Below are 23362 nucleotides of genomic sequence, written 5' to 3' on the forward strand. Positions count from 1 at the left end.
TGAAAATAGGAGTAGTTTACTTTGTTGTCTGAAATGAAAAATAACAGAACTTTAAAAGTTTTTCTTAACGTCTAGGTTTCTGAGAACACTCATTATTTTCACAATCACAAGCAGTCGCTGGTCAGAAACACGCAACATGCTGTCATTTTTCTTGTTATGACATTTTCCCTTGGGCATCCTTCCAAAGAGGAAAATTTTTCACAGCATTTGCCATGGATGAGCTTGGCCAGTCATGAGCCAATTGTAGCTGTCAAGATGAGGCTCGTGGTCGCACAGCGGGGGGCTGGGATCTTACTAGCAACGACAGCAATAAAGTCTAGTAAAGCAAAGTAAAGAAAGAACATCAAGCTGAAAGCATAGTTTACAGTTTCTGGTTATCCCGACTGCAGGCTGGACACTGTTTCAAGGTAGACTGCTCATCAAGATGAGTAATAGGTGTTGAGTCAGAAACTTGGCCAAATTAGTCGGGGCGACAGCGGTGGTGCTGGGCCGCAAAAAAATGTGTCTAACAGGCTCATATACTTAGAACTGAGAATACCCCAGTGTGACTATCCATAAGAGTGGGCAAGTGTGCACTTTAGATGATTGGACTGTGAAGAAATAACAGAAGAAAATCTAAATCAAGCGACAATCTCTCCCTATACTAACAATCCCTGTGGTGGTGACTTGTTGTGTGGAGCCTCAGATGTCCAACTCTGTGGCACACACTGCAACAACTCTGTGATTAATACCTCTGACAAAGCAGTAACTAATGATCGATTGAGGATGCTTAGGTTCTAAAGACCATTTCCCCTTCACTTGCTTTGCCTTTTTCAAAGCCATCTGATATTTTGATCACTGGCAGGGGCCATGTCAGTGGAATTAATCACTAATTTAAAGCTGGAACCTTCTCATTTGCACAAAACCCTGTTCACAGAAGGAGATTTTGAATGATTAGTTGGTTTCAGATTCACCTGATGTCAGTGGTGCTTTTACCCTACCTTTTAAAGAACGTGCTATGAATCACAACAATGCTGATTTTATGACAGTGTGTATTCTTGTATTAAGCATGAATTAGAGCTTGTGCTTTGAAGTTTGGCACTTACTGCGTTGTGTTAGATGATGCATATATGACACACAGAGAGGAAGATTAGACCGCCTTTAATAAATACGTGCCTCAGTAACTGTAATGTGCCTTTTGGCTATTTATTTACTTTATTCACTCTACATTTAGAGTGAATTTTAATGAACAGCCTTTCCCGAGCAGTCATTTTTTAATGTATTTATCTCCATCCACACATATCCGATGCGCTCCGAGTGTCCATCAATGAAATCTTCATTCATATCGAGAAAGAGAAACATGGCTCAACATTTACAGCCTAATGCATTATGCAGCGGAAGCTTTTAAAAAAGATGATTGGAGAATTCCCTTCTGAAATGCAGCTGCAACATCAAAGCATGAGTGGGAGGAAAATTAAATGGTACAGAAATAAATAATGGTAGATTTGATGTCTTTGCTAATTGGGATCTCTGGCACTTGGGTCAAAAGGCCTCTACCAGGCAAAGCCTAAGAGGAACAACTGTGTTGTGTTAAGGTAGGAAGGTACAAAAACATGTTGTGCTCTCACACAAACTCTTTCCACCAACACTTGTTATCACTGAATATGCAGGCTGGACCCCTCTTTAAGCACTGGGTGATGGGGATGTGACATTATCAGTGGAACAAAGGGATTCCTGGGCAGTGTTTAGCAATCGGTGAGTTTCACAAAGGGATTTTCACAGGTATGAAAATCATTAAATAAAAATAAAATCGTGGGACAAAAAACGTGTCAGACAGCATACTGGCCATGCTTTCTCTCTGCTCTAATAAAGGCTTCTTTCTCCCCCGTCTAAAGGCCTGCCTGGCTGCTGCCAAGTAGCCACACAAACACTAGAGGGCTCTCTCTGTGGACGCTGCGTGGCCCCCTCTGCTGTCACTCACACACTCCACTGCTCTCTCTCTCTCTCTCTCTCCCTCACACACACACACACACACACACACACACACACGCACGCACACATTCAGCTGCTCAGTGATGAACGTGACCTTTTCTCTAACTGTCTTAATAAGATCTGTGTAACAGTGTAACATTTCCCCGTCCCCAACAGTCTAGGCTTTATTTTTTTTTCCCCTTTTGTTTCCATTAAGTTCCCTTTAAGTTTGAAGATTACAAATAAATCAAACCACTGAACGGTTAGTGTAAGTGCGAGGAAATGAACTAAACTTGGACGGATAGAGTGGTTCTTCCCTGTCCATCGTACCAGTGTGTGTGTGTGTGTGTGTGTGTGTGTGTGTGTGTGTGTGTGTGTGTGTGTGTGTGTGTGTGTCCATCTGTTCACTGCTTACCCCTATCAAATGACAGTGTAAATGAGGAGCCCCGGCTTCGTTTCACTAGTCGCCTGGCCTATTTCATTTCCCTATTAACCGAGAGTAGTGAGGGCCAACTCATGCGCCATAGCCTCAACAAAAATGGAGTTGGAAAAAAAACAACAACAAAAGAAGACAGAATAAAGTCAGTATGCAGCAAGAAGAACATTTTAGCTGCACACACCTATTGTAACATCTACAGCTGTAGCAATGTGAGACGATAACCTTTGCGCGTCCGTGCCTGGGCAGAGCGGCACGCGTTCATTTGTGCGCCTGTTGACCCGGCTCCTCATCAACCCAATGAGCGCAGTGGAGGGGAGGCTCTCTTTGCCACCGTGCATCTCTCCTCCATCTCCTCCTCACTTTTCCAGTCGGCCAGCAAGCCTGTCGGAGCTCTTAACTACAACCCCAACACTGTCACTCCGCAATGACAAACTGTAGGAAGGATTTCTAGCCTCTCGCATCTCCGCGGTTTCCTCATTTTCCCACCGCTTCGAATGAAACGCCTTGGACTTTTTGGCGTATTTTGAAAGGGAGAAAGAACCCCCCCCAACAAAAAACAAAATAACGCTAAAATAATGCAGCAACGGAAAGGATGCAAGTCTCACTAGTAAGTAGAGCCCGTCACCGTGCTATATAAGCCTAACAGGTATTGCTGATGTACAGTGGTGCTTTTGTGGAGAGCTTGAACAGGACTTCTCTCAGCCCTTCTCTCCATCGCGGGGCTTCAGTGCATTCTAGCCGGCACATTTACAGGAGCGAGGTGACGCGGAGCGACAGAGCAAGTCTCCACAAACGCCTGCAACTTAGGGCTACCTCTTTATTCACATTTTACTTGCCTTTGTTGCGGTGGAAGTGGTTCCCGTGCCGCCTGCGTGTGCTTTATTTCTCGTGAACTGGACTGCTTGTGCGCTCTGGTGCCACGTTTGATGCGCTGAGACGGGCTGATTGGAAACGTTGTCTCGTCAAAGGGTAAAACTTCAGAGAGAGGGGGCGCATTTGGTTGATCGGGGTATGTGGTGCAGATTATTGCAGAGATGTAACGGCAAGAAGCAGCCTCAAACTTTGTGGCTTGTATTTATTTTATTTCTTCTACGCTCGGCGACTAGACGCTGAGAAATGATTTGCTCCTGTGTGTGTGGATTTTTCCTACCTTGGACAGCTCCTCCGCTGCCGGTTTGAGGCTGAGCTGTCTGGACCGGCTGCTCTGTGGCGGGGAGCTTTCCTTCCCCCGTGGTGCTGAAAGCGCTTACTCAGTCACGCACCACACTGACTTTAACTGCTCAAGAAAATAGCGCAGAACACAATTTAATCTCAGGTATTCAGAGTTAAATTTAATATTGGCTATAATTAAAATCCCCCTCTCTTTTTTAAATTTTTTAATTTTTTACTTTTTAAAAAATTTGACCCGGTCCTGCATCTTCTAGTCTTCAGGTCGGTGTCACTGTATCGCCTATCTCTCCGCACTCAGTACTATTTCAGTTGGCTTCAGGTGGAATTCAGCTTATTGTCCTTGGAAATGCTCTACTATAATCAGTGAGCATCTTACCATAGAGACATGCTGTGTAGTAAAAGTTACCAGAACTGACCCTGTGCTGAAAACAAGCCACTCAAGTGCTCTGATAGCATGTCCGCCTGTGTCAGTTAATGCTGAAGACAAGTCAAAGCCAACCCTTTGTGTCTGCTTTTTACCACTCTGCTTTTGCATTCTGTGGCACATCAGACTGAGCTGGCGAAATAGTTGTAAAAGCCTAAACTGCTTTGATTAAAGGGCAAAATTTACATTAGGTTACACCTTTTCTGTTACATGTTCCAATGGTGTCACTCATTTTTTGGTTTGTTTTTTGTATGTTTGATTACAGTTTTGCTATGTTTAAAAAAAATGAAATAAAAACAAATTTTATGTTCATGCTTATCAGAAAACAGCAATTCCAGTGGAATATTACATATTTGATTAAATGAACAAACACGCCTCTAAATACCTTAGCAATTATCTCATCTGGATTACTTTGATATCAGTGAGCTGCAGCGCTGTTGACATGGCTCACCTGCAGCCAGCCTCTCTATCTAAACCTGGCAGTATTGCATGCATGCGTGCATGAATGTCTGAGGAATCTGATTGCAGCCTGTGACAATATTTAACCCAAAGTGTTTTCTCTAAACGTTAATCATAAGGAACATGTCATTTCTTCAAATCTTTCTAGGATAATCCCTAGAACAACAGATTAAAGAAAGGCAATCTGATATTGTGGGCTGAATAGCCTCTGAATAGGCATACGAATTTGTTGTTCAGTTGTAGCAGGATGATATTAAAACAAGATTGGAATAGAGGGTCATGGCTGCTTCAGATAGATCATTTGTAATGATGAAGTGACATCTTGACTTCATGTCCTAAAAGAGAGGAGAATTCCTTTCCTTTTGCATCTTTTTGCTCGCCTTATAAACTGATTTCTCTTCTGTCTCTCATTCTGACTATCTCCACTGATTTGTTCAAATCCTTATTTGACTCTGTTTGGTTGTTCCTATCTCCCTCTTTCTTTCCCAGCTCCTGACAACTCCTCACAACAATAAAAGACAACTAACAAACTGTGATTGCTTCCTCATAGGTCTCCTCCTCGGAATAACGCCAGATGGATGCTGTGCTGAGAGCCTCAACCCCTCACCAACTGCTATGGAGGCATGCCAAGCCATGCAAGTGACCTTTATCACACCATGAATGCAAGCTCCGCCGTTTAAAGAGGACACAAGTAACCTTTTCTTGTTATCTAAGAAGGAGCTGTTGATCTGAGGAGAGGAGAGGGGGAAACGAGCCACAGAGAGAAAAGAGTCTCATAAAACAAACAAACAAACAAACAAAACACACAACGACAGGATGCCAAAGCGGTCCGAGGAGATGCTTATGGATCTGTGGATGTCCTTGCTGCTGGTGTGGATTACTTGTGTTCCGTGCGTGTCTGTGACTCCGATCATAGGCCAGTCCAAAAGTACACAAACTGGTGGGTCCGCAGTGGTGGCGAGCGGTCTTGGCGAAGGACAAAGATTACTGAGCCGCGCCAAGAGAGGATGGGTTTGGAATCAAATGTTTGTGCTGGAGGAATTTTCTGGACCAGATCCAATTCTAGTTGGCAGGGTGAGTGCTGTGATTGTCAGCATTATATTAAGCTCGCTTATCGTGTGGAAACATTAATTCGGCCATTTGAATGCTCCCTCCATTTTTGTGTTCTTCCCATGGGCAGTGGGAGGGTTTTGGTTGTCAAGGGGAAACAGAGATATGGGGGCAAGAGAGAGGAAGGCGGGCAGAGCGAGTGGGGGGTCACAAAATGCTTATGGAAATAATTAAGCTCCCGTCAAATAATGGTGGAACATATTTTTGCTTTTGCATTTGGATGTCCTTGAAATCCAAGATTCAGTGCTAGTCCGTAGCAGCAAACACAGATTGCTTCAACACAGTTACTTCCACAGAAAGCACAGATGCATGAGAAGTATGCCTCCTTCTTTGGTTACCTCTTATTTAATCTTCCTTTTTGGAAAGGCATGCTATGCGGACTGTGCATAATGTGGATAAGAAAGGACTATTTTAGTCATGTTAGATTTTCCATTGCGGCTCTGTAATGAACAGAACTGCGGGCTAATCCTGCGGCTGAGGGCCACCTGCTCCCTGGCCTGTGTGGAAGTGTCAGGCAGGTTTTAGGGGAGTGGAGGGCTCCTGGCCAGCCCGGCCAAAGCAGCTTGTTCACAGCTCATTGCTGGGATTCACCTGGGGAGAGTCAGCCTGGCAGCCACGCTCACATCCCTCCGAATATCACCCAGCCACTCTGGCATGGGCAGGAATACAGGCCGTCAAGCACAATATTTGATCTTGTTTGGTAATAGGTTTAGCAAACAGTTTATCAGTGCCTAATATTTGATAATTGCTCGCTATGCCTTTGTTGTTTATGACATATTGCTGTTGTAGCACACTGAAATATTTTTCTAACCCCTCAGACATGGCAGCTGTCAGGGCTGAGGCTAAACATCTGATTCCATTCTTGTTATGCAAGAAAAATAAGTAACTTGAGGTCCAAGTAAAGTCGTTTCATTTCACTCCCGCTTGTTGTTTTTTTCTTCCATCCTGAGCATTGTCATATGGCTGCATCAATTAAACATTTGCCACCATGCGGGATTTGCACCTGTGTTTTCTAAATACCATACGAACACAAAAATGCTGTTAAGTGATGCATTAATTTTTCAAGCGAGTCAATTAGGCAGCCTCTGCTGGATTCAACAATGGCTGCTCATCAGAATGCTGAAACAAACAAACACTCACCGGGGCCACAGTGACCATATGTGAGCTTGGGATTTAAAGGTTAGGTCGCAACTGTGAGGTAACCGAGAATCAAAGAATCAACATATCACCTGGCAAATTGTTATATATGCATTGATATTTAACCTGATAACATTCAATTTTTTTAAAGAACAACAAAAAGGGCAAAAGAGAAAGCAACACTTAATGAAGAAAAATGTGTATATAACACAGTCATGATTTTAAATCCAAGCTTGCACTTACTCTTGCTTTGGAATCTGTGCTGTGTGCCCCTGACCAGAGTGTGAAATATTCTGCAAATTGTGAGCAGAGGAGTGGTGGCACAAAATTAAGTTATGTTCCCGGTCATGAAAGACACGTTCTCTCAAGGCCTAAGCTAATGCTTTGCAAACTTGACTGTAGGATAGGTTAGTCATAGGTATAAGCATTTTCCTGTTGAAGGACAGTGTTAGGATTGTGTGCAGGGTAAGGGGCGTCTCTGGGCGAAGAAGAACACAGTTAGCCTTCTGCAAGGCGATGATGATGGGTTGCGTTCCCTGCAAGGTTAAGTGCTCATGAGTATGCCTGGCAGAGCTTAGATAAGTCCTATGTTAGACCAAGATGGCACTGCATTGGTTTAAGACTATAAATCTCTCTCCCTCTCAATCCCTCTGTCTCCTTTTCTTCCCCTTTCTCTGTGATTCTCATGCTTAATTAAAAAATGAATCAAATGGGTGGGAGGTGTGATTCAAATGGGTCATACAGCTCTCGGTGTATTTTGCACAATTTTCTCTGCTGCGTGTGAGGCCGCCTGTGTCTCTGGTTGTGTGCCGATTAAGAAGGAAGTCCAGGCCAAGACTGGACTCTTTCCATCCCATAGGTTTTTAAAAAAAATTTTATTACTGATGCACTCTGAGGTTTAATTATGCTCGTATCCCCAATCTTTGTCTGCGACCGGACTCCGCTCAACTACACAAACGCTGGGAACGAGAGCGACTGAGAGATTGTGCCATCGGTTTTCAACAGTGTGTCATCCATGGTGTTCTCTCTAAGCAGAGACTATTAGCATAAATGTAGGGAAGAAGGGGGGAGGAGGGTGAGGTGGAGGCGGAGGTGTGGAAGAGTGAGAAGGACGGCCATAAGGCGTGACAGCCCCCTTCCCTTTTTCTGTTCTTCTTCAGCGCATCGTTTCTTGACATTGTGATTCAGTGAGCAGCGCATTCGTCAGCCTCCGTCAGTCCTGTTGGCGTCGGGGAGGCAGACATGCAGTACCTGTTAAAGTGAAGCAGGGGAGACAGCTGTGAAAGCTTGTTGCTCGGCTGTAGCTTAAAACGAACACAGCGTTGGAAGGGATTTTAGGATTACTCATCATGAGCCAGGGACAGTTCAGAAATATCCCATCATTAAGAATAGAAATGGGCAAATGGAGCATGAAGGTAGATATGCTTCGCTCATATGGACTGAGCTAAGGGGCGCACGTTTGTTCATTGTTGACAACGAGTGGGAGATACCAAGACCACTTAAGCAAATAAAGTGAATGGTAATTTTAGGATAAGTAGCTCTTGATTTACCATTACACTACCACAATATAAAAGCATAGCTCAGGTCTTAAAAATAAAATAAGTGTTCTGGAGTACATAAAGTGGGCGTCTTGTTGTCGACCCTTTCTTATTTTGTATGAGGCCTATCCAAACTGTCAGTCATTTTTCCTACCATTTTGCCTCTTCAATCAAAGTTTTTTTTTAATTTATTATTACTTTTTGAACATACATGGCAGCCACTCAATTACACCAGGCCATTAAAGGCAAAACATTGTCTTAGAACAAAAGACAAATAGTGAACAAATTGCTGTGTTTGCACCAAAGAGGTATCGGAATGTGTTTGCTTTGTAGTGTGAGTCAGATTGATTGCAGTTCTGGCTGGAATATCTCACAGTCTCACATGTAACTTTTCCAGTCTCCTTTACTTCCAGGCGATCATTTAGCATATGGTGCATTAGGACTGCTAATGATGGATTCCACAGCTGAGTGCAGATGCAGAAAACTGACTGATCCCTCATTCCATTGTCCAACGCTTTTATCCGCCACGGCATTGTGTCTGTTTTTGCACAAAGAGAATTGATAATCAAACATTAATATTCATCAATTCAGGCTGAACTGCTAGATTGCAAGGACTGACAGTGATACAAAAAGAAAAAAACGGCTTTGATTATTGATTCAGCAAAGAAAACGGATATGTCCATAACAAAAGGAAAACAAGAGCTTTTTTCTTTCTTCGTGTATGTTTTTGCAAAAAGTAACACAAGCTTTATTCTTCCAAACAAGCTGTTTGACAGGATTCCCAACAAGAGGGGTCATAGTAGTACCAGATTGCTGGTGTAATGTGAGTCTGCTGGGCATTTTGCTGGAAGCAAAAGGGATATTCTGTTGCTCTGTTCCCCCCAAAACTGAAGACCCTATCTGTGTACTGACTTGTTTGAAATGGTTCAATCTTTCTTCCTTGTTTTCCCCTTTAGACGTATATTCAGGTGAAACTGATACAAAAAGAAAAAAAAACGGCTTGAATTTATTGGTTTGGTATGTTCCCTTGGAAAGCAGAAGGTCCTAGTAAGTCTTTATTTATTTACTGAATTGTACATCTGATAGATTGAAATTCCCATGGTTCACTGTGTTATACGTAGCGATTTCAGTTACTTTGTATTTTTTTATTGTCTGTTTACCACCTCAATCTGGACCCCGATGCTTCATCTCTATCTCGGATACTTTTCCAAATTTAATTCAGAGCTTTTTGTTGCTTTTGTTGCTTTCTGCACTTTGGACTGCTGGTACAAGATGTGGGACATCAGTCTATAAATACTGATGCGAGCTACTTCTGCTCGGCTGGATTGCCTCTCTCTGTCTCTGTCCCCCACCTCCACCTCCACCTCCCTCTCCTTCTTTTTCTCTCTGACGGGGTGATTATGGAGAGAGTGACTCTTGAGCCCAAGTAAGCTTGCCTCCAGGGCTGATGTGGTGTGGTACAATGACATTGTTAAAATTTCTCCAAGTGTTTGGCTTTGGCGATGTGAAGCAATGAGGCAAAGCTAAGGCGAGATTGAGTGCTGAATGCAGCTGCCAGAGCAGCCTGAGACTCCCTGGTCCTGCTAGAGGCCCTACTGTTGCTGGTTTAGCTGGTTTACAACAGATCAAAGGTTGATCCCACTTCTCGACTGAGTGCTGCTGATTTGGCCTTTGATTAACGAGGATTGCCCACCTTTATCTGCATTCACTCTAGCTCCAGCAGCCGAGCAGATATCTGGCTCTGTCTTTGATTGATGGATGAGAAGTGGGAGTTAATGAGAATATTAGCCGAATTATTGCCAGTGATTGATAGTCATTATGACACATGAATTATAAGCATTGGCTCAGATATAATAAATTCTGAAACATAGCCCAAATTAGACACAGGTTCCAGTGCCATAGTGAGAGGGTTGAATCGAAAAGCTGTCATTAAATTCAGGAAAGGAAAGCCCGTCGATGTTTGTTGGACTTCATTCCATTTCATTTGGTTTCTCACACCCACAGCAGCTCCTGGAATACAGCTCTGTAATCTCTCTTCAGGCAGCACCACACAGATCTGTATTGAGCTGCAGTCTAGCAGCAACTCCTCTGTCTCTCAGCCCTTAGATCTCCATTCTCTACTCATGTGTAATTTAGAAAAAAAAGAGAAAAAAAACAACAGCAATGTGTTGACATCCCTCTGTCCACCGCTTCCTCCATCCTTCCCTGCTCTGTTACCGTGCTCCTCTCTTTCCCGGAGGCCCACCTGTACAGTATATCACTAATGCCAGCAGGGCCATTATATCAATGGGCCATGGTCACAGTCTCCCTGTTCCTTTCCAATCTCTCTCTGTGTCTGTCCCTCTCGGTCTGTAATAAAACACTGGGCCCAGCGGTGGCTCTGATAGAGCTGTGGGATCACATTAGTGCTGCCCTCGTAGAGCTTGACAGGTTGTCTATGGCTTTGTATTGTCGTCCTGGTTCCTATTAACAAGCTGCGTATGTGCATGTGTGTGTCCTACAGTAGTCCATTCAAGAGTGTTGAGAGAGACCGAAATGAAATGAGCGGACACAGGCTTGGTTGGAGTATATTTAGACATGAGGGTTATGTGTGCAACAGTAAATACAGCGTGTCCATGAAGCTTTATAGCCAGCGTATCTTTGCAAACATTTGCTGAGGTGTCAGAGTGGTCATATTTATGAAAGATTTCTCTCTAAACTGCACTATATGTGCTTTGAGCAAAAATTGCAGGCTGAAATCTGTGATGTTTCAGATTTACAGTTGACCTCATCCTCGCTGGCATTATTACTTTTCCAGTATACCAGCATTGCTTGTATCTTAAATGTTATTGCCAAGTTCTTTTATTTTTACCGGCCTGTCAGTGATCATTTAGTAGAAGCGCTGTAGTGCTCACTTCCATTTCACCATTGGCAGATGTGTCATTTTTAAAATATCACTCATTCTGTTTCCCTCTTCATGTCTTTGTACACACACCCACACTTAAAAAGAGTGAGCTCACCATGTCCTGTCTTTCCTTTCACATGCACTCAGTGACTGCTGTGCATTAAATTGCATACTGTATTTTTTTTTTCTGTCTGTATTTTCATAAGGGAGCTGAAATCATGTTTCAGTTCAGTGTATCATAAGGAGGCACATGACGTGTCTCGTCCGCTATCCCTGGAAGCTCTCTTGTGTACATGCATCAGCTGCAATAATAATTTAACAAGAAAGCACATCCATTCACACGGCTTCAGAGTCCCTGAGCAAAATAACAAGCTTGCTGCTATCGCTCACATCTGTGGCTCGGCATGATTAAATCCATGTTGTACAGTGAGCAGCTCACGCGGGGGCCACTTTCCTGAGCGGCTACATCAGCGTTAATTCATGGCAAATGGCTCCTTTATGGTTTCACCTTGGACTGCGTCACCGTGATTAGCTTGCTTCCATGCCAGTGTTTGCCAGTCTAACTCTTCCAGTTAAAATCCAGAAAAGCCCCATCGTCTCATTAAGTCCAAATCTCACCTGCCCCAGCCCTCTCTTAGCTGCCTTCGCTTCCTTTTCTTCTCATCTCCTCCTGCCTCCCTCACACTCCTTGGCTCACTGGACTTGGCCTGTGCTGGCTGTGTGGAGGACGAGCGCTTAGCGGGCTAAATCATCTGGCACCCTGCCTTGAACTTTGCTCTAACTAATTTATAGGAATTAAAGTGGTTCACCTTGGCTTGACTGGTGCATTGTCTTGTCTAAAGTAGTCTTCTTTTTTTTTAAAATAGGGGGATTTTGCTTTGTTTGGGTTATATTTTTCAAAGCATCAAGAGGTGCATTTGCAATTTAACAGACTTAAGCCTTGTGGCCTTTGTCTTCTGTTGACATTTAAACGATTGTTGATTTCTTAGAAAAAACACCCACCTGTGCATAATCAGATTCTAAACAGGCAGCAATAGACAACTAAATTAAGGCAACAAGTAAGCAGAAGGACGTTGGACCTTCTGCTTGCTTATGTATCTGGATTGTGTTTTCAAGTCGAATCACTGGCTAAGCATTAGTAGCAGTAAATGAGGTTACAATTATTCAAATCTGATTATTCAAATCAAAAGATTATGATTATCTGAAACCTGCTAATTGGCCCTTGCCTTTGACATAGTGTTTGTGGGCATAAGCCACAGCAGCAGCAGTGACTAAAGATTCCTGCTTCCTGTGCCAGTGTGCTGTTGTGGGCTCGATGTTTGGCTCAACTCCCCAGGCAGTTCCTCTCATATGGATAGATCCCAGTGTATGTGAAATGCTGCAGGCGGCTGCAGGCGGCTTATCCTTGCGCCTCTGCTCCCATACACGTCCCATCAGCCAAACTGGGACTGCCGGAGTAATCTTGTTAAGAATGGATGTTGTTATTGTGCGACTGGATGTGCATTTGGCTTCACGGTTAGCTGGGAGCACACGTGGGCTGGAGTAGGAGAGACAATGGGAAGGGAGTTTTGGATCGGTTGGGGGTGAGTGCCTATTTCTGGAACTTAAAAGATGACAGTCCTCAACCCTTTTCCTCCGCCTCCTTACTTTCCCTCCTCACTTCTTTCCTTCCTCCCTCCCTTCCCCACTCACCTGCCTCATATAACATAATAACAACAAAGCGGCCTCAGTAAACAGTGGATGTGACATTTACTTGAAGATCGGTGTCTTCACCTATTACAGGTATTAAAGGTGATGATTATCATCACCACCAAGCAGAAGGCATAGGGTTTCTCACCTCAATCACTGACTTCACAATAAAAAAATAAATAAAAAATACACAAGCGGAATCAATGGCTTTGCCTTTGCACTCTTCTCTCTCAATGCAACCTCTCCTAAGTCTGTATCTGAGTGCGAACAGACTGTGGCTTTGACCTTTCTCACAAATGCGTTATTTCGGTTTAATGATCCCTTCTGAAGAAAGAACAAAAAGGTAGCTGAAATCTTAGCCAAGGGAAGAGAGTGGGGGATATGAAAGGGCAGCACCCACATAACCCCTACACTCTTTTCTCCAACCTTGCTTACGTTCTACCTTTGCCGACACTTGTATCCCTCCAATAATCTCCTTTCCTTGTGTTTGTGTCTCTAAGGTGTGCATAATACATCTAGACTTATAAATGAAGTGACTACAAGAAAAAACAAACAAAAAAACCACACTGGATGTTACAAGCAGGTGATGGAAACACATGCTTCTTTGTGTATGTGAAACTGACACTTTTTCCTCCTCCCAAGTTCGATTAAGTCTTCTCTTTTTTGTCACATCAGAAAGGGGATGGGATATGGAGGGAAGTGGGGGAGGGGGGCGAGGGGGGGCATGAAAAATTCAAAACGTTATAATATAAAATCCAGATGAATCAGGAATGCTTAATGGGAATCAGGGCCGAGCGTGCAGGATGTTGAAACTGGTCCTAAAGAATCTTGGTGCATGTGTGACAGCGCCGCATGCAGAACGAGCAATGCAGCATGTTGACGTTGCCTCTCAGCTGCTCCCTGTGCTCTCGATGGCAACAAAACGAAGTGTTGAGGGACAGTGAACAGAGAATGCCAGAAACATGTGAAAAGCTTTTAGGGGCTGGAGGCCTTCTGTTGTTGAAGTCTGGCTAATTGCCTTTATCCTAGCTGCAACTGCTTGCTTTTCTGCTTGTGGAGTGTACATGCACCGATGGTCTGTCTGATGAAATATTAACAAATCTTTGCTAACACCCGGTCTTCCCTATTGTGGTTTAATAAAATGCAGAGTTCCAAGAAAAACTTCTGCTTTTATGAATAATAGAACATCCAATTAGTGTAACATCATCACAGATGAAGAGCTTGATGAAAGAGTGGACTGGTGTAATGGTGGAGGAGTGAACATTTAGTTAAGTTATCAAAGCGTATGTAGTAGCATTGTGGAGGCTTATTGGTTATGACTTGATGATGATGTCAAACAAGATCACACCTTCTGAAGTGCTTTTATTAAAGATTTCAAACAAGGATATGCTTTTTGGCAGAACTTGCAGCCAAACTGGAGTCATAATTCTTTTCTTGGAATTCTTTACCTTTGCTGATGGTGTAGTTTGAACTGCAATTTTTATTTTTTATCTTTTGGGGGTTTGTGGAAGCAATGTTGAAGCTCCAAGCCACCATGGCAGTGGCTGACTGATATCTGATGATCACCATTGCTAGCAGTTGAGATGTAACATGCTGAACTACTGACTCTGGAATGTTGTATTCCTGGAATGATAATATACTAAATGATATAGTACACTGCCGTTCAAAAATTGGGGGTCACCTAGACAATTTCATGTTTTCCATGAAAACTCACACTTTTATTCATGTGTGAACATAATTGCACAAGGGTTTTCTAATCATCAGTTAGTCTTTCAACACCATTAGCTAACACAATGTAGCATTAGAACACAAGAGTGATGGTTGCTGGAAATGAGCCTCTGTACCTCTATGGAGATATTCCATTAAAAATCAGTCATTTCCAGCTACAATAGTCATTTACCACATTAACAATGTCTAGACTGTATTTTTGATTAATTTAATGTTCATTAATGTTCACTGAGAAAAACTGCTTTTCTTTCAAAAATAAGTACATTTCTAAGTGACCCCAAACTTTGCAACGTAGTGTCTGTAATTGTTTTTAAAGGTGCACATAGAGTGGGTTGTGTAGTATCGTTCCCATGCTTGAATTACCAACTGACCAAATTTGGTTACTCTCCTGGTGTCCCACACTGCACTCTATTTCTTTCCATAATATTTTAATTAATTGCAAACTTGTTTGGACATTTGTATGTCAGACATAGAATATTTATTAGAATGGGTTCACCATCCTCCACCTTGTCTCCACTCTTGTAAAATCTAGTGTGAAGACTTTTGGAAGATATTTTCAGGTTTGTACTGAGCTCATGATTGAATTCATAGCACAAATGCACAACCTTTGTCATCTCAGGACATTTCACATAGTAAGGCCAAGATCATACAATATTGTACAACAGAGAGACACACAGAAAATCCAACAATTTCCTTTGAGGAGTTCTACGGCAACAATGGGATGAAAAAAAATATTTTTTTAACATGAAGAACCCTCCAGCAGAACCAGGCTCAGGGTAAGTAGCAATCTGCTTCGAAGGGAGAGAGTGTAGGGGAGAGAGAATAGGACAGTACAGACATACTGCATTGTTGTTGTAAAGCTGTGTTTTATTGAATTGCTTCATTTTTTATGTCAGTAAATAACACACAGAAAATTTTGCCAAACTGCATTATTCCTCCATAGATGTAAGGCAGCAACCAATTGCACTCACATGAATAGAATTGTTTTTTTAATTGAGTAATTGATTGTGTTTAGACAATATAATTAGTAACAAGTCCAATTTTAGATATTCAAATAATATCACCTTTTTTCTGACTAACATTAGGAACCCCTGAATTTGGAATTTACAATCACAGGAAAATAAGAAACTGTCCAAAAATGTATATTTTGGAGAAATTCCAGCATTTGTGTGAAGGTTGGTTACTGGGTGGTGACATATTTAAAATGAGTCAGTAAGAACAACAAAGTTTTGTCGAAAGGCCTCTTAGGAGATTAATCCAGCAGCCGTCGTCTCTTTATAGCATCAAACATTTAACATTTTAGTAGTCAAGCTTACGATTAAGTTTGTTTTCCACTCAGAAAAGTGAAAGCTAGCAAACAAGGCTAACTAGTTTTGTGTTTATTCTAATTTATCCAAGAGATGGCTGTCTAACTATTGTTCTGGTTGTGTAACCTCAGCATTTGGTAATTGAATCCTTACACAGAATAACAAATGAAGTGCTCAAATGTCAAATAGCAGATGGGACTGAGAACTGTTAACAATTTCAGCCCACTAGCTGGTTAACTGTCTGCGCTCACTGGAATTGAAGAAAAATTATTTTTACTGTGTCCCACACAGAATTTGTACTGATCAAATTACATAATAATCAGAAACAAAGATTTACGCCCACTGGTAGATACAATTTAGTCATTAAAAGGCAATGCCACTGGAGACAGCTAAATACAAATTAAACTTAACCCTGTTAAAAAAAATACAGTTTTAATAATTGCAGATATAAACATTGCAAGAAGCATACATATGACTTCTCTTCACATGTTGCACTTCAAATTATGATAATTGAATGTAAATGCAGAGGTGATCTTGTCACACAAACAGCTATCAATTTTCTAAGCTTATCCCACTCAGGGTCACAGGGGGCTTGGAGCCGGCCCCAGTGTGCACTGGGCAGGAGGCGATAGATTGGCACCCTCACAGGCTGCTGATCTATCAAACACCCACACACACACACACACACACACACACACACACACACACACACACACACACACACACGAAACACATTGACACTCACATTCACACCTACAGGCAATTTAGAATTTCCACTTCACCCAACCTCTGTCTGTGGTTGAAGCTGGAGCAAGGCCCACACCGCAATACTGTGTGTCTTTTATTTATTACTGTATCTTTTTGTTACATTTATGTTATGTTTTCACATACTTAGAAAAAAAATAAAAGGTTGCTAAAGTCAAAATAAAAAAATCATTTTTTAAACTACATCATTGTCAACAATATCATCCTTTGTGTAATTTCTTTTTTTAAGTACTGAGCAATGAAGACAAGTGTAAAGACTTTTTAAATCTCACAAAAACGAGGAGCTGTGTCTTAGAGGGAAACCCCCCCCCAGTGCCTCATGAGATGACGCTCCTTGTCTCTAAGAAGAGGAAATCTGTGCCAAATGGCACAGTGCCCTTTTATGTTACTTTCTGTGCTTTATCTGTCATGAAACCGCGTTGCTGCTGTTAGCTGATGAAGACGAGGAGCAGCTGCGGTGAGGCAGCAATATTTGAATGGGTCCACAGATCTTTGAATGGTTTGTCATCGAGGGAAATGACCTGGGCCAACCCCAAAACCATTGTAGCCTCCATCTGGATGGAAGCAGTCACACAGGTCCTCCTTTCCCTCCATCTCAATCTGTGCAGTACTCTCAGTGTTTACAGAAGCAGGGGCCCGCTTGAACCACTTGCCAGGATGTGGCATGTTTATCAGTGCCTCTCTCTGCACACAGTAACACGCAGGCCCATAAACACAGATGCACATGCAAACACAAACACACATTGTCTATGTGTCTCATTGAGTGACCAGATAAGAAAACATGACATTATCTTTTCGGTGTGTCTGTGTACCTGTGCATGCCCACTCACACACATGCGCTTCTGTCTGCATCATGCACATGCTCAGTGTGTGTACAGTCAAAATGCTAATACCATATCTGTCTTGATGACCTTTTCTTCTTTGTTGATGCCTGGTGTTTTTATAAATACCGTGCTGATATCCTGGGATGTGTAATTACCGCACTGCAGCAACACGCTGCCTCTTTATTAGTTTTCTGACAATGGCCTTCCTCGTCACTGCTGAGTGCTGTGTGTATGTGTGTGTGCTTTAGTGTGTGAGAGGCTATTCTGTTGTCCTGTTTACACAGCTGAATCCTACAGTACACTAACAGTCCTCCTGCTGCTGCTCACACACATCTGATAAAGACAATGGTTTAAGTGTGTGATGTTGCTTCTATTTATATGTCAGTTTAGCTCAACAATAGTCATAATATCCATAATATCCCATTTCTTATCCAGTTATTCATCTGCAGGAGCTTCTTAGAAATGATCTCTAGGGATTCAAAAATTCAATAGATTCATAAATGGATCATATCCAGTCCAACACACAGATGAAAATAGGATGGAGGGATTTAACTCAGCAGATACCTGAGTGTGCTGTATTACTTCAACAAATACCGCATCAGATCAAGTTAGGATTCAGATCAGGTGTCTCGAGCTGGATTTCTACATGCAATACGTGCGCTAACATCTACAATACAAAAGTAGGAGCGGGATTCCTGTCTTTGTTGCATCACTGGTGCAGAGGGAAAATGCATGTCAAAAAGGTCTATGTGCATTCGTAATACAATCCTGCTCTGCAGCGGCTCGGCATTTGTCGATAAGGATCACACTCCCCAGGTTCGACTCCGGGGATTAGGGCAGAGGCCGTTTGATCTTAGTGGTTTTGCATAAAAATCACAAGTCTCCTGAATCCTGTAGTAAAGGAGCTGAGTTAGCTAATTGGATGGTGCTGCCGCATGCCGCGATGGTCTTACAGTGTAGCTTCATGAAGTGTCCTCAAGATGTCTTTGACAACACTGCAATTACCGTAAAGTCAGAGTGCTGTGTTAATGATGCTTTCAACGTGGAGGAGAATAGAGGGGATTTTTGAGTCATGGAGCAATTGAGGCACTGTTACCATCCTTTCAAATAGAACTAACAATACACTCACTCAATACTGTGCACACGTGAGTGCAAATAGCAAGTTATTCCAATCACAGCAGGCAATCAGACAGGAAACTAAACTTATCCATCATCAGATAGGAGCCGTGGTTTTCCTCAGCATATGAGTGTCTCCTGAAATGCTCTTGAGCTCCATTCAGTGTCCCTTGTGTCCACACTGGATCCACACGCACCTAAGCAGCTAACACAGCAAAAGTAGAGAGGGGTGTGCCAGTTACGGAACATAATTGCTACTAATGACCATTAGGAGTTTGGTTTTCATCCTCCAGGGGCTGTAGAAAAGGCCTTTCGTCTTATCAGTTGATTAGAAACAAATAGACAAGGCCGGATCCTGCATATTAAGCAAACAGGCGGCTAAAATGGTGTTACTCTATCAGAGTAAAGCCTAATGGAGTGGCGGGAAGCTCATCCTCTACTAATGTATCAGTAAATGGACAACTGCTCACAAACCCCTGTTCCACTTGTCAAATATTGGTACCATTTTTTTCTCTTGCCAGTTGAAATTGTATCTGGAAAACACAAAACAACAACAACAACAACAAAAAAAAAAATCATTCCATCAGCCTGCAGCTTGGACTTGGTTTAGTTTCCTGCTCCTAGCAGCAAAATGCTGTAGACCTTTGTGCTACTCTGTAGTGAAGGCACTTATGCTTTTCCAGCAACAGTGCTGGTATCCAACTGTCAGTGATGGCAGCAAACTTGTTTTTTCCTCTCAGAGGATTCATTTGCATTATGCAAATGAACAATTGATATGGATCTTCTCCCCTCCGATGAACATTTTGCACAGCAATTTGCCAAGCAAGTAATTACTTATTGACAGAATGATATTACACAGGAAATTGTTGTATAAAATGGCAAACTCATCTCATTGAAATGGTGGCAAAAATAATAAGAATAACAATAATAAAATTAGAAATTATCAGTTAAATGGACAGGAGTCATGGAGGTTTGCACTCATCACGGCTGTTCTCACTGCGCTCTCTTCACTGCCACCTGTGGTTGCACTCTGGGCTCGTGGCTTTGCATTTTAATTAATTCTAAACATTATTAAGGATACAAATTCACTGTCTCACCCCACTGCACGATGCAATGTAGTTGAGCTGCAAGAATATCAGCAATTATCCATATTGTGATGAAATATTTATGCTGTGTTTGTGTAACCTGCGTGTCACATTGTGGTGTCACTGGTAATAAGGTGTTCTTTTTGTTTTTTCTCTAAGTCTTAACGTGGTGAAAATGAACAGTTGGAAAATGTTTGAAAGTAAATGATAGAATATAATAAATGAAAGCAGCAATGCCTGCATTTTTTAAGGCATGATCATGTTCAGTGTATAGCAACACGATTCCATCAAATGAAAGCAAAGGCTAGATTCAAAAAAGGTAAATGCATTTAGGACATATTTCTATTTCTATTTTTATTTCTTCATGAGGCTAGTTTTCAGCACAATGCTATATCAACACTATGGCAACATCAAAGCCTCCAAAAAAAACAGCAGCAATTCAACACTGTGACCTTTGGTAACCTTGACAAAGAAGAGAAAAGAAAATTAAAAGAAGAAAAACATGAGTCAATAAAGCAAGTAAGATCATTTCAGCAGAACTTGTAGTCAGTGGGAGTCACATTAGACGTCTTTTCAATTATCTGATTCATAATGACCTATCTCGCTTATATTTCCTTTTGCCTGTTTCCATCTTTGTTGCAGAAAATTATTTCCCAGTGCTTTTGCGTCAGCGCCATTCCAGCTCTAATATCAAGCATCCCGAGAGATTGGCACCTGGAGGAAAACAGAAAAGGGACAAGAAAAAAGGGCCAGTGTGCAGCTGCATTTTCTTCCTCAGTAATCGAATCCCTCAAAAGGGGTCCATTTTTCTTCATCTCCCCAGGTCCACAGGACCTTTAAACAGAGCAAGGCACCAAAAGAAGGCGCCATAGAACACAATTATAATTCCAATATAGTCTTGTAAAGAAAATGTAAACAGATAGCCAAGCTGCAAAGCTGCCCCCATTTTCCCAGAAGACTGGTAATAAAGTAGAAAAGATGTAATACTGGAAGAGGCTTTTTATCCCCTGTCCTTTTCTCACTCCAGAAATTGAAAAGTGCAGCTCACTGTGATGATGCTGGTGGAAGAAGGGATGGTCTGAGATTTATGAGAGATTTAAAGTGGAGACGGAGCTGGGGTAGATTTTACCAGAGGCGTTCATGCGGTTTTGCAAATGAACTTTAATGCACGAATATTGATAATAATAAATGGTGCACTGCAGTGCTGGTACAATCCTTCTTCCCTGTATAGTAACTGTGCATGTTTTGTCACAACTTAATTTCAGAACCATCCTGACTCTGACATGGGACACAAACAAGCCACTATGCCCTCCAGAAATCTGAACAAGAGCAAATTGGTAGCAAATTTTGATTTGACACAGCTTTCCTATTGGCAAATCTTGAATTCTCAGAGTGAAACATTTATATCCCTTTCCATACAGTAGTTTCCTCTTCTCTTGAATATTCTGTTTGTTGTGTGTTGTCTTGGGGGTAGCATTTGTTTTACGCCTGGTTTTGTTTTTTCTCCAGTTTATTCTCCAATCGCTGGAATGCAGAGAAAACAGCAATAGGCTGCTTATGATAATTTCCTGGCAGTGGTTGCAACTGTCCTAATAATTATTACTGGTACTGGAAGTCGTTCGGGCACACAGCTCAGAGGTGTGTGTGCTTAGGGGACTGACTGCTTTTTATAGTTCAGAAGCTGTAACAGCCATGTGAGGTTAAGAATGTTAAGTTTGTGAAACAAGCTGGACATTTTGAAGATGTTGTTGGATTTTTAGCAGTTTTATCACAATTTCTGTCTTGCTATTATTGCTAATGGGAAAGTCTGTTATTCGTTTGTGCCTTGTGGACTTTGTGGAAAGATTTACTGACACGGCCTTTAGCATTACAGCAGTTCATCCATGTAAAGTTACACACTGTACTTGTGAGTGAGAAGAGGCTCCAGAGTTGGTTAGTAGGATGACAGTGTGGCCATGGAGTTTCACGCTGAGTGTAATTTACAAGCACAAAGAGTGAAGCACAGATACTTGTTTTTGTGAGAGCGTGCACGTATGAATATGTGCTTCCCTTCTAGTTATCTCTGTGTGCAAATCTCAATCCGGGCCAATAAGCAGTAAGGCCCGGCAGGCCGGGACGGCATGGAGGAGGGGGTTGTGACAGTTTAGTGTGAGAAGGGGAAATGGCATGGTGCTACTGAAGCTAGTCATCCGTCTGCTGTGACACCCAGCATGCATGGAAGATGTCCCCGGGACTCGGCAAAGGCAGAGAGGAAGTGTGGTCGTGCAGAGGAGTGGGCGGCAGAGTGGAAGTGTCATTCTCTCTGTAAGTGTCACTCCGTCTCTGGTTCCCTGTCTTTCTGTCACACATGGCCACTGCATCTTTGCTTCACACTTACCATCCGTCGCTTTTCAAACTTTCAACAGCACAAAGTACACATTTATTTATTTATTTATTAGACGGTAAACACTGGACTGTCTCACGGGCCTGTAAAATATATAAGCACTACATACTGTCAGCTGTGACACCTTAACACCAGTAAAGTCCGGTTTTTGCTACTCTTTCAGATGAAACCTGACCAAATCAAAGGTTTCACCCAATTATTATATTAGGCCTTGGGAGGTAGTAAAACGTTACACATCACATCACATGAGGGCCATTCTATCTATTTAAGCGTCTCAATGATGGGTCACTTACTTACCCCACATTTTTTTGTTCTATGTTTTCTTTATTGACAAGAGACACACACGACCAACATTTAAAGAGGAAGAGAAGGATGTTGTCCGTGTTGGAGCAACACTGTGGATGTCATGCTGTCATGTTCCAGGATGCTATTTACAGAAAGTAGAAAGTACTACAAAATTTAAAAAAATACAATAAAATGTCCACAAGTTTTAAACACACATCATTGTGTACACACTACTGTTCAAAAGTTTGGGATCACTTAGAAATGTCCTTATTTTTGAAAGAAAAGCTTTTTTTAAATGAAGATAAAATAAAATAAATCAGAAATACAGTCTAGACATTGTTAATGTGGTAAATGAATATTCTAGCTGGAAACGGCTGAATTTTAATGTAAAATCTACATGGGGTACAGAGGAACATTTCCAGCAACCATCACTCCTGTGTTCTAATGCTACATTGTGTTAGCTAATGGTGTTGAAAGGCTCATTGATGATTAGAAAACCCTTGTGCAGTTATGTTAGTACATGAATAAAACACATGGAACACATGAAATTGTCTGGGTGATCCCAAACTTTTGAATAGTAGTGTATATTAAAAGTGATAGTTCAGACATAAAGGTCCTGCTTGCAAGATCATGCTACTTTGAAATGTGCAAGGCTTACGGCTAAAAACTGTAGTTGAAAAATTAAACTTGAAAGTATTACAAGTGGCTTCCTTCAGAGTGAGCGTACACCATGTTATGCTTATTTGCATAAAGTGGCTTATACTGAAAATACTCAAATTAAGTGCAAATACTAACTAAATTAAAACACACTAAATCATAGCTCATGGTTCCTTGCCTTTTCTTTCCAAGTCACACTAGTTTGGTCAGTAATAATCAAATGAGTACAGAGTAAATATCGTTATCTTTGAGGAATTTTGCCTTATTTAATTAGGTTTTGCTGCATCCCCCACCCCCACCCCCCTTTTCCCTGCATTACAAGCAGACGTTATTAGTGTTGTTACCTTCAGTATCAAATCCCTTGCAGAGGTGACCCAGCTGGAGTACAGAGAAAGACAAAGAGAGACAGAAA

The 23362-nt window shown here is 41.9% G+C and overlaps 1 protein-coding gene across 4 annotated transcripts in view; it reads left to right on the plus strand.

Annotated features, from left to right (window-relative positions):
* The first annotated feature begins 2703 nt into the window (after nt 1–2703).
* The window catches only part of cdh8 (cadherin 8), a 101534-nt gene continuing 80875 nt past the window's right edge, over nt 2704–23362 (plus strand). Inside the window, exons 1-2 of one of the 4 annotated variants that reach the window (XM_023261734.3) lie at nt 2704–2996; nt 4993–5516. In XM_023261734.3, coding sequence (XP_023117502.1) covers nt 5259–5516 — 258 coding nt within the window. In that variant the 5' untranslated portion in view covers nt 2704–2996; nt 4993–5258. Of the gene's footprint in view, nt 2997–3069; nt 3399–4992; nt 5517–23362 lie in introns of those variants that run through there. The other 3 variants (XM_023261732.3, XM_055012275.1, XM_035944207.2) reach the window with 3 other exon arrangements.

Source organism: Amphiprion ocellaris, chromosome 1, assembly GCF_022539595.1.
Source record: "Amphiprion ocellaris isolate individual 3 ecotype Okinawa chromosome 1, ASM2253959v1, whole genome shotgun sequence".
Classification (NCBI taxonomy): Eukaryota; Metazoa; Chordata; class Actinopteri; family Pomacentridae; genus Amphiprion; species Amphiprion ocellaris.